Source organism: Ambystoma mexicanum, chromosome 4q, assembly GCF_040938575.1.
Source record: "Ambystoma mexicanum isolate Mex_15411 chromosome 4q, UKY_AmexF1_1, whole genome shotgun sequence".
Lineage (NCBI taxonomy): Eukaryota > Metazoa > Chordata > Amphibia > Caudata > Ambystomatidae > Ambystoma > Ambystoma mexicanum.
In genome coordinates this window covers 126,072,376-126,084,442 of record NC_090928.1, presented here as the reverse complement: position 1 = coordinate 126,084,442, position 12,067 = coordinate 126,072,376, and the positions used below count along the sequence as shown (strand labels likewise).

Below are 12,067 nucleotides of genomic sequence, written 5' to 3'. Positions count from 1 at the left end.
CATACTGTCTGCTTGTTTATTATTTTGCCACATAGGCTTGCTACAGCACCACAGAAATGCAAGACGCCAGAAGAGCTCTTGTATATGCTTGCAGATGCTACACGCTATTAACTATATGGATGGACAGGAGCACTCAAGGGATCTGACCAACCATGACATGCCTTTGACCTATGGACAATTACGTCGAATGAATAACCGGAGCTGAAGTGGGCCTCAGATAAATCCAGCACATTAGAATCATCTCACAGAAATCCCAAAGCTGCAAGTTGCTGTGCAAGCAGAATAGCCCTGGTAGAGACTGCCACCGCCAAGGCCACGATGTTGGAAGTGTTATTCCTCACTCACTGTGCCGCGGTGGGCCCAGCTACAGGGGAGAATATCCCAAGCTACAATAAAAATCAAATCGAAGTAATTCGGCCTCACCAGCGGTCTCCTCACATGTGATCCGGCCGACCTGACATGATGCCAAGACCTGGAAGCTGGGAAGACGCAGCCGTCTCACGTCTCAGACCGTGCTTGCAACAAATTGCAACAATCCGTCTACAACATGTGCTGGGAATGTACCGCTCTCATGGCATTAGTAAAAGCCCCCATTGTTACACACTGTCACATAGTCACACCTTGCTGATACACACTGTACGTAAGCAGGTATCTTGCGGGCTGGGAACAATGTTAGTCCCAGGCTTGGGGGTCCGCGACCTAACCAATGAGGACACTGGGGAATATGGGCTGGTGGCGGGAATCCCCAGCCAATCATTGGGGTTTCTAATGTAACAATTTTCAGGAAACCATTTTTTGGGAAGGTCCAAGTACACCACCTGACACCATATCCACCACTAACAACGCACACTATATGTTCATATACTGGACCTACCACTCTGGGAGCCAACCCGAAGTGGCGTTAGGTTCACGGATGGGTTTTGGTAAGTGACGCTGATTGTGACATCACAAATGTTCAAAAATGGCCTGCGAGCCCAAAATCGGCGAGATGTGCCTGGACTTGATTTTTTTCCATGCGTGTGATCCCTGCTTGTTTGTCATAATAAAACAGCAGTAACCCTTTGCTCCTTGTGTGGACCTCGACTTCCTTTGGGACATTGTAAGGAGTTAGGGCTTTCCGAGAGCTGGATGTCCGTGGACCCTAGTTACGGCTCTGCTGACCCCAGAATTTTCCCTAACAAGTGCTTGGGTGCTGTAAGAAAGGCATGGTATCAAAGCAAGACAGACACAAGTGATCACAGTTCAAGGGTGTTTATTAAACTGTAAAGTGGGTGAGATAAATGCCTACTCTAAATCTAAATCTAAGATGGGAGAAAGTTACGACCATCAAATAATAAGAATAGAGTCTCAGTGGAGTCTAGTAAAAATAAAAGGGCCTATACTAAGAAAACCTATAGCCAATCCTTACCGCTATGCTACAAAATAGTGTGGGATAATGTTCATAAGAAAAGAAAGAAGTGTTCATAAAATGATAAGTCAGGATGTTATGCCCGGGGTCTCCCTTCCACAGATTTTTAGCATAGTACAAGGCAGGACTCCTGAGCACTGCACACTCTTGGGCTTTTCTGGCACAAGCTCACAGTTCTTTTTCACTATATCAGGGCCTTCTGTACCCAAGTCTCTTCTCATGCAGTCTCTTGTTTTGTTTCAGAGGCCTGATATGCCAAGACAAAGGTTCTTTCTGATAACCTCCACATAGGTGTCAGGCTGAGAGATATCATGTGTCCGCGGAAGCTGCTGAACCCCCGACAATCCCCCTGAAATGTAATCCTCAGAACCAGTTTATACTCGGCTCTGTTAACTACACCCCAAAGGGAAAGGGGGAAGTAGATAACATAAGAAACACCAGGCTGGTGATGTCTAGACTAGCTGATGCGGAACCTGCAGTGAATACATAAGAAAACACAAAATCCTCAAATTACTTAACTACCTTTTGATTTTGAAAACTCTATATCCTTAACTAAAATGTAAAGAATCATACCTGGTTCTTCTCTTTACGGATCTTAGAGAAGATAGGAGTAATTGCTGATAAAATCTTTCTACCTTCTTTTGCTTTGAAAATCTTGAATATAACAGCAACTCCTTTCGAGTAATGTAGCCTTAAGAACCTTGACTCATGCCTTTAAAACTGTATAATGTTCCAGTTATGATAGGCTTAAAAGGAATCCAGTTCTTCTTTCTTAATAAAGTACATAGTCTCTTTAAGAACTTGCAAACTTGTCCACACGTGTAAAGATGTACACACGCAGAACTCGCGCTGAAGAAAATACGCGCTGGAGAAAAACATGCGCTGAGGAACACACGCGCTATGAAAACACGCGCTGAAGAAATCACCTAGCAGTCTTTTCTTGCGCTCGCGTAAACGCGCAATAAACACCCGCGCTATGAACACATGCGCTGGAGAAATCACGTAGAAGTCTTTTCTCACGCTCGCGTACACGCGCTATAAACACCTGTGCTATGAACACACGCGCTATAGAAATCACGTAGAATTCTTTTCTAGAATCTGTATAGAAAAGTCAAGGCCAAACCAACTGCAGTAGAAAACTTCTAACCCACACAGAAATAAAGGGGATTAATGAAATAAAATTAAGGAAACCTGACAGTACCCCCCCTTCTAATGCCCAGTCCCTGGGCCAATCTTATGTGGATTTTTAGCATGAAACATAGCAACTAACCTAAGAGCATGTACATCAGAGGAATCCTCCCAGGTACGTTCCTCGGGTCCATATCCCTCCCAGTCAATCAAATATTGCAACCTTCCCCTCACTTTCCTGGAATCCAAAATGTTATTAACTACAAACTCCTCCGATGAATCCTCCATAATCACAGGATGGGGATGAGTTCTAAACCTGGTGCCTGGACTAACTGGTTTCAAAAGACTAACATGGAAAGTGGGGTGTACTTTCCATGTTAATTGCTTGGGTAACTTCAGCCGTACTGCCACTGGATTTATGATTTTTTCGACCTCAAATGGACCTACAAATTGAGGACTAAATTTATTCTTCCCCTTAATTCTTAAATGTTGGGTAGAAAGCCACACTAAGTTCCCTACCTCATACTTAGGACCAGCTTTCCTTCTCACAACCGCACACCTTTTATATCTCAATTTGCCTTCTCCCAGTACCTTTTTTGCTTTATCCAAATGATTCTTCATCAGCAACAAACGTTCCTCCACACCAGGATTCCCTGAATCTTCCAAAACCTCAAAACTCAAAAAACGAGGATGAAAACCACGTTCCAAATAGAAAGGTGACATTGAAGTAGCATCCTTATCACAATTGTTGTAGGAAATCTCAGCCAACCACACCAGATCAACCCATTCCTCACTAGCTTGTAGATAACATCTTAGAAATGTCTCTAACTCCTGGTTGACTCTCTCAACTTGTCCATTAACCTCTGGATGATACCCTGAAGTTAAACTAACCTCCACCCCCAGTTTTATACAGAAGGCCCTCCAAAACTTTGATTTAAATTGAGATCCCCTGTCTGAGATAACTTTACAAGGAAGACCATACAACCTAACCACTCCTTGCAAGAAATTATGAGCCAGTTTTTCCGCAGTAACCTCTCCCTCCATCGGCAAGAAATGCGCTTCTTTAGTAAGAAGATCCACCACAACTAAAATAGTTGTACAGCCTTTATCCAGGGGAAGCTCACTGATGAAATCCATAGAAATCATGTGCCAAGGTCGAGGAGTAACAGGTAACGGCTCTAATAAACCATGCGGCTTCCCAACTTGACTTTTTGCCTGCGCACAGACGGCACACGTCTTAACGAAGTTCAAAGTATCTTGACAAACCTTCTCCCACCAAAAATTCCTACGAACTAATTCCAGTGTCTTCCTGAAACCCGGATGTCCAGACAAGATCGATTCATGGCAATTCTTCAAGATCTTTTCTCCTAACTCAACTGTGGGCAAATAAAGCTTTGGCAAGCCCCCAATCCTTAAAGTTCCCAGTGGCTCCTGAATCTACCATAACTGGACCTTTTCCCTTAAACTCCATTTCCAAAAACAAGGATACATCCATTGTGATATGCGGAACAGCAGTCTGCACGGTGATGGCGATCTGCTGCACCTTGCCCGTTGAAGTAGAATTTCTTTTTGGTGTGAAAGGACAATTTCCTAAGAAATGTCCACTTCTCCCACAATATAAACACAGATGATTTTCTCTTCTCCTAGCCCTTTCTTCTTTAGTTAAAGGACCCCGGGCCATGGAAGGTGGATCATTCCCTTTTGTTTTCATATCCACTTTAGGTTTATCAACTTTGACTAAAGACTTAAAATCACTCTGACTATGACGCTGCTCCGCTCTCCTTTCACTCAAGCGAAAGTCTAATTGAATAACTAAATCTATCAGAGCATCACAGGTAGAGGGCCGATCTACAATTCCAGATAAAGCATCCTTTAACTCATCTCTAAGGCCTCGATAAAACAACGAGGCCTTTTTATCCTCGGGCCACCTGCTTTCTAAAACCAGGGACTTAAATTGTGTAATGTAAGTAACTAATTCTTTATTACCTTGTTTCAATTCTAAAAGTGCCCCATCCACCTCCAAAGATATCTGCCTTCTGTCAAACATTTTTCTGAAAGTTTACAGAAAACTAGAATAATTTCTCAAAACATCACTCCTTTGAGTCACCAACAACCCCGCCTAAGCAGAGGCCTCCCCTGAGAGATAAGACAACATGAAAGTTACCTTGGAAGCATCTGTAGGGAAAATCTCAGGTCTACTCATAAAATATAACTCACATTGAGTTCAAAACACCCTAAATCTCTTAGAGTCTCCTTGATAACGTTCAGGAGACGCCAAGGGAACCGGCATAACTAAACTTCTAACTGCTTCACTAGCATGTGAGGGCAGTAATAAATGTGCTAACCGGTCACCTTCCTCCCTTACTAACACAGGTGGAGAACCTGAACCCCCAGCCATCTCATCCTCTCTCCTTGCTCCCATCTGCTGAATTTGTGCCACTTTTCCATTTAAATCCTCCACCTTTTGACTAAGTGAAGCATTCTCACTACGAGATATTTTTAACTCTGCCCGTAACTCCCGGATCAAAGATCCTAGAGCCTCCATTGAGGTCTCGTCAGGGTTCATGTCAGCTCAGGCGGACTAAGGTTAATGGCCTTTCATTCTGTCAGGCTGAGAGATACCCTGTGTCCGCGGAAGCTGCTGAACCCCCAACAATCCTTCTGAAATGTAATCCTCAGAACCAGTGTATACTCGGCTCTGTTAACTACACCCCAAAGGGAAAGGGCGAAGTGAATAACATAAGAAACACCAGGCTGGCGACCTCTAGACTAGCTGATGTGGAACCTGCAGTGAATACATAAGAACACACAAAATCCTCAAATTACTTAACTACCTTTTGATTTTGAAAACTCTATATCCTTAACTAAAATGTAAAGAATCATACCTAGTTCTTCTCTTTACGGATCTTAGAGAAGATAGGAGTAATTGCTGATAAAATCTTTCTACCTTCTTTTGCTTTGAAAATCTTGAAAATAACAGCAACTCCTTTCGAGTAATGTAGCCTTAAGAACCTTGACTCATGCCTTTAAAACTGTATAATGCTCCAGTTATGATGGGCTTAAAAGGAATCCAGTTCTTCTTTCTTAATAAAGTACATAGTCTCTTTAAGAACTTGCAAACTTGTCCACACGCGCAAAGATGTACACGCGCAGAACTCGCGCTGAAGAAAATACGCGCCGGAGAAAAACATGCGCTGAGGAACACACGCGCTATGAAAACAGGCGTTGAAGAAATCACGTAGCAGTCTTTTCTTGCGCTCGCGTAAACACGCAATAAACACCCGCGCTATGAACACATGCGCTGTAGAAATCACGTAGAAGTCTTTTCTCACGCTCGCGTACACATGCTATAAACACCCGCGCTATGAATACATACGCTGTAGAAATCACGTAGAAGTCTTTGCTTACGCCTTTACTTGCGCGCTATGAACTCACGCGCTATAAACTCACGCGCTGCAGAAATCTTTTCACGCGCTCGCGTACACACGCTATGAATACACGCGCTGAACACACACACGCTTTTACAAATTAAATGTGGAACTATTAACAGTGTATCATCACAGTACTACTATTGAATTTACATTTACTTTCTCTAAAAGTCACAAATGAATCTGAGCAACAGATTTACATATCCAAATAAAGTCACTTAGCTTAAGAATGTTTCTTTTCCAAAAGTACTTCCGAAAACTCTCCTGTGAACCTGAATACTTCTCCTGAACAACCCCGAATAAGTAGCCGCTCGACTGCTAAGATTTGAAAGTTCAAATCCACTAGGCCCAAGACTTCAGCAGGAGCAGCTACAAACACGTCCTCTCAGCTGGGGTTACGACGATGAAAGGCAGAGAGTGACAGTTTAGAACGTTCATTGTTGTCCTGCAGTTCTCTCTAGCCAATCAAAGCTTCTATTGTAAAACTCCATCTTGCCTTGGGCCGGAGCCAGGAATCTGTATAGAAAAGTCAAGGCCAAACCAACTGCAGTAGAAAACTTCTAACCCACACAGAAATAAAGGGGAATAATGGAATAATTAAAGGAAACCTGACAGTAGGGTGATTACTCTTCACCCTCGGATCCCACTCACCCGGTCTCTGATCCTCCTCTCAGTGATTAACCTTCCCCAATCGGGCTCAGACCAACCATTCACTCTGGACATCCCTCAGTCGGGTTCATACGTGTCATCACAATGTTGTTCACTTAGCTTCTTCACAACTTTTCTCTTCACGTCCATCAGTCTGGTTCACTATCACCGTCTAATCACAATTTCCTTCCTTGTAATATTCAAGAGTCTCAACGTATTTTTAAACAACCACCTTTTAGTTAGGTCCCCCTCATCCAGGCTCAGACCTTCAACAGCACTTGCCAACTTTAAACAACGACGTGCAAAGGGCAATCTCATCTCGCTGGGTCACTCTGTTAGCCTATGGCAAGTGGGCTTTACAAAATCACAGTTCTTACAGTGTTCTGCTCCTCCAGGTGCAAACGTCAGTTTCACAATTGGCTTATCACCACAACTCCTACAATATGTCAAGGACTTTCGATTGTACAAGGCGTTTTGCTCGACCCGTGTATGACCACCTTGACACCTCACGTCGGCTTTACCTAACGCCTCTTGGTATTTTTGGTTTCTTTACCCCTTATTGTTGAACACAGTCTCTTCGTTCAGAAGAGGATACCAAGTTCATTCATAAAAGACCTCTGTCTCTTAATCTTCTTAATGTTGCCACTGCAACCTTGAGTCTAACACATACCGGCCCACTATCAGGTTTGTCTGACTCACCGGCTGTGCTGAACTTGTTGGCGTTTATTTTGCTGCTGGAGTCAAGGAAGGTACCATGATGGGAACTGCATATTCCCGCCCTGGCTATCAGCGTGGGTGAGTTCCATGTACTGCTGACATCCATCACACCACTCACCAGCTGCGATTCCCAGTCTTATATTTTTTTCATCTGAGGCTTTGCGGGCCTGTTTTGAAAAGGGCAATGGCAACTCCCTCCTTGATGTCCTTTCTGGTCTCGTCCATCTTTCTCCTTAGTTTGAACTGTCATCCTGGAATAGCTGCTTCCTTTTGCGTTCAGCCTTGCTTCCAGTGTGCTCCGCCTGTTATCCCAGTGGGGAAGGGAAAGGGCAGTCAGGTGTGTGTAGCTGTCAGAAATTGCCTGACTCTGCCTGACCCCCTTGTTGGGACATGTCAGGTAAAAGGCTCTGATATTAGTCCGTTGTCACTCGCAGGGTGAGAAAGTGTTCGCGTCTGAAAAGAGGGGGGTAGAGCTCTAAGTATTCTACTGGACAGGATGGGGAAAAGGTGTTATAAGGAAGGGAATACCGCTTCTCACCCTCCGGTGTCCTACTTCCACTCCCCAAAGACGCCCCATCTAAGTGATCCTCCCGCACTGGTCCACCCCTAGGAACTGGATCCAATAGCGATGGTCATGTCCTGGCCACATGGATGACAGATCCCCGGGGACTAGTAAGTGAGACACCTTCAGGTTTCTCACAGTGCACTCAGTATGTGTGCAGTCAGTGCTGATTGCAAGGGGGTGGGCACATTCTAACGCTAGGTGCAGTGGTTGTGAAAGATCAGTAGAATGTGTGCAGCAAGGTAGTTCTGGCGGCCGTCGGCCCTGTGTAAGAGATTATGTGTGCAGCTAGGCCAATTGTGTCATACAGTATTACTGTGTTCTACAGACTGTTGAGGTATTTTGGAGTAGTGTAGGTATGTGTGCAGCTAGACTGAAATTGATCGAGGGGTATAGCTGCGTTCTATTGTTTGTTGGTGTAAAGTGGAGAGTGAGCATATTGTTAGGCGTGAGTGTCTGTGCTTACTGGTAGGAGGCTCTTGTTCCTGGATTACAGTCTGGAGCCCGATGAGCTGGCCATTTCTGCCCTGGTGATTCGTGGTAGTGGGTCTGCAAGAGAGATTCTCTGGCTGGCGGGGAGTATGTTGTGAACCCAGAGGTTCATTGTATCTGAGGCTCTGTTGTAGGTTTCAGAGGGCCCATTTTCGGGGTCCCTCGTCATGGTTAATGATGGGTGGCTGGGTAATTCCTGACACATTTGTGGTTACAGGTGTGGGGTTATATTGCAACAACATTGTCCCATCGCGAGCAGGCATGTTAGAGAAATGATTGGACGGAGGCTGTAATGCATAATTCTCAGGAAAGTCCAACCAAGCAAGTTGCTATAGCACCTCTGGTGAGGCCATTCTTAGACTTATTCCTTGGTAGGCCAGGGTTACCTGACTTGAGCATAAACCACCTTGAGTACCCGATAGGTGACATGATATGGCCTGATCGCAGTGTTTGAAACATAAGTGATATGAGGCTCTGCAGCTGTGGCTCTGTGGGTTGATCACCAGAGTGGTATAGTGTGACTCAGGTTTAATAGGAAATCAAGCCAAATGTAGTTGGCTGACAGGGAGACTGCAATGGTGAATGTGCGTATTAATTCCCAGATGGGTAAAGTTTGACAAGAGCAGGTCCAATTACATTTTGCTGTCAGAGGGGCTATTGCGCCCCTGGATTGTGGTGGTGCTCAGGAGTCCATGGGTAGGTTGCATGACAGTGGTTGGCATCTCCTGGAGTGTTAGCGCTGTGCTTGCTTATGGGAAGATAAAGATTAAGAGCAGTTATGGGTGCTGTTGAGCTCTGGATTAAGGTTGATATATACAGACAGACATCTTCTGGTTTTAGAGCGTGCGGCATGTCTGGCAGGGTGGCAGTCAGCTTGCCTGGTCAGTAGCATACGATTAAAGGGATGTCAAGTCTTAGGTTAAGAGACATGGGCAATGGGATTGGAGCATGGAGGGGGGCATTGCCAACTTGTTGCTTTTTACATACTAATAGTGATGATTAATATATTGAACACCACAAAGTCAGTTGTTTCTTAGTTCACTCGTGGAAGAACCACTTTAAAACTATGACCCTCTTCATTTTTAGACGTGTACACCACCCTGCCAATTTCTAATCTGTATCTTCTACATATGTTATGGTCTGTGTACCTTTATTGATGCTTGCAACCTGTCATGTTACCTGGCTTAAGCATTCATACATCTGGGAGGTCGCTAATCTGTGTCGTGGAGCTCTGATAGACCTATGTGTACTTTCTGCAGAGATTCTAATTCCAGACCTGCTTTTGTGTCAAAACATGTATACCTTCCTCATGGCTCCCAATGTGTGTCCTGTATCCTATGCTCTGGAATATGTACCTTCATATTATGTTCAATCTGAAATCGGTAGTTATGCTAGGCTATGTGTACCTTTTTTTACATGACTTCTGAGCTTTGCCCTACATGTATACAACAGCCTGCACACATGTCTTGTGGCTGCCATTGTTACATTGTGCCCTATACCTATATTAGTACACAAGCAGCCTCATGACGAACTGCTATCTTAGCCTTTGACAGGGCACTTGTTTATTATTCTGGTTATGGCACAGATGAGGAGGGTCAGCAGTATTCAAGACAGTTTCCATGCTTATTTTGATCCACTTCTAATTGTAATTAATAGGAAGGGGATTGGGCAGAAATGTTTGGATTGCTTAATTTCGTTGTTTGGGGGACCTGGCACTATGAGGTGCGCACACATTAAATATGCCGGCAATACAGTGCTTGATGTTTGATTTGTGTAAATGAGCATATCATAGTAGTACAGGGCCACACAGAAAATAGTTAACTGTACAAAGGCCAAAATGATTGCCTTTGTCAGTATTTTTCTAATGGCACGAAGTAAAAATTCTTTACACATACCTCACTGAGCCATCGATAGAGGCAGATACAACCACATTTTTTTCTTCTTCATAAAACAAACTGATAACCTTTAAACAATGGGCGTGCCAACAGAGTTGTTGCTTTACAATCTGCAGAAACACAAGCAGAAAACAGACATATATTTGAATAACACAATACAGATGTTGAGGTATGCCAGTTCTCTTGAGTACTAAACATTTAACATCAAGTTCACTAATATAAAGGTTTGCATGAAAGGTTAATAAAACAAGAGTATTAAATAGAATACACCATCTAGTATATTAGTCCATCAAATCTAGCGCACTGCAGCCAAACATACCGAATGTGGCTGGTTAAAACTGAAATCTTCATTAGTGAATACGTTTGGATTTTCAAACATACAATATCAGTTTGACAAACAGGAAATCCTTGCTCAACTTTACCTTTCTTTTTCTCAGTTATTAACAGATAAATCAAAAGGACAACTTAATGAATTGTCTATATCATATCAAACTGCTACACGACGATGTGTTTGCCCTTTCAACTTTAGGAAAACCTAAGACAATTCTAAAGTATAGCATGAACAAGAAACTTGTCAAACTAGAATCGTATCAACTAACATCAAGTGACATTCCACTGGGAGAGTCCATTCATACTGCACAGTACAGAATTCTCTTTTGCACAATATGGTCTCTTGCAAGGTGTGGTTTCCCGCTTTTCATTTCCAGATGGCAGACTCCCATCTACTGGAGATGCAAAAGCCACGTGATAGTTTATTTATTTATAAGTGGCCCAAAATATTTAAGTGACCAGCCTTGACTTGAGTGCCCACCCGTTTGCTCAATGAAACAAATAAACTCCAGACTCTAGAACAGATATATACCAAATGTTTTTATGCTGGCCCCAAGTGTGAAAACCGCTATTTAACAGCGTATTGTGACCACTTTCACACTGACCACTCTTACTCTTCCTACATCATATGGCCTTTTAAAAGGACCTCGTTTTTGCTGTGGCATTAAAATACTTTCCATATTGCACCTTGTGAGTATTCTGTCCTGTTGTTCAGTTTTCTGGTACTGTACAATAAAATGATCAGACAAGAGATCACCACTGTGACAAAGTCCCATAGTGGCAGCTGGGTGATGGGAATTGTTTAACCTTGTGAGCTACAGGAGCCACACCTGCTCTGTGATGCAGAAGCCAGGGAAGGTACACACAAGTTCCCCCGGGCTCCTCTGTCAAGCACCACAAGAGTGAAAATTACACGTATAGGTGGCCAACATTCGGTGACGGCTGATGCCTCCAATTCACAACCAACTTATAAACAGTTCTGTATATTCAAGTACCTCCCATCCCATTAAATAGGAAGGTAATTGCTGTCCGTTCAGAAAAGCATAGTGTTTGAAGTAGTTTAGCCCTTTCTGGAAGAACCACTGTCACGTTACCACTTAGAGAAAGTAGCTTTGATAAGGGAAGAACATGTTTGTGAACAGTGAAGAGACTGCTTGAAAGATTACTTCAGAATTACTTTAATCAGTGGGAAAGTGTTTGTTGACCAAGAGGAGACTTTCAGCTTGAACCATTGCCTTAATGGGATTTGTTATGGGCGAAAGTGTTTGCAAGCAAAGAGGGACCTCTCAGCCAGCACTGTTTATTAGGCCACTGCAATGAGACTCCACGAGTGAGGCAGAGCTGCATCTAGGAGCTGGTTTAACAGGTAGCAGTCAGAATTCCGAGTGCTCTCCTGTCTGTGAGCCTGGTCTGTACAGTCACACAAACACTCTCTCAGATTGCGAGCAACAATGGAGCA

General features: G+C 43.6%; 1 protein-coding gene across 1 annotated transcript in view; it reads right to left on the bottom strand.

Moving 5' to 3' along the window:
- The window catches only part of WDR64 (WD repeat domain 64), a 1,979,698-nt gene that overhangs the window by 319,972 nt on the left and 1,647,659 nt on the right, over positions 1-12,067 (bottom strand). Inside the window, exon 23 of the mRNA XM_069607651.1 lies at positions 10,279-10,388. Coding sequence (XP_069463752.1) covers positions 10,279-10,388 — 110 coding nt within the window. The remainder of the gene's footprint in view (positions 1-10,278; positions 10,389-12,067) is intronic.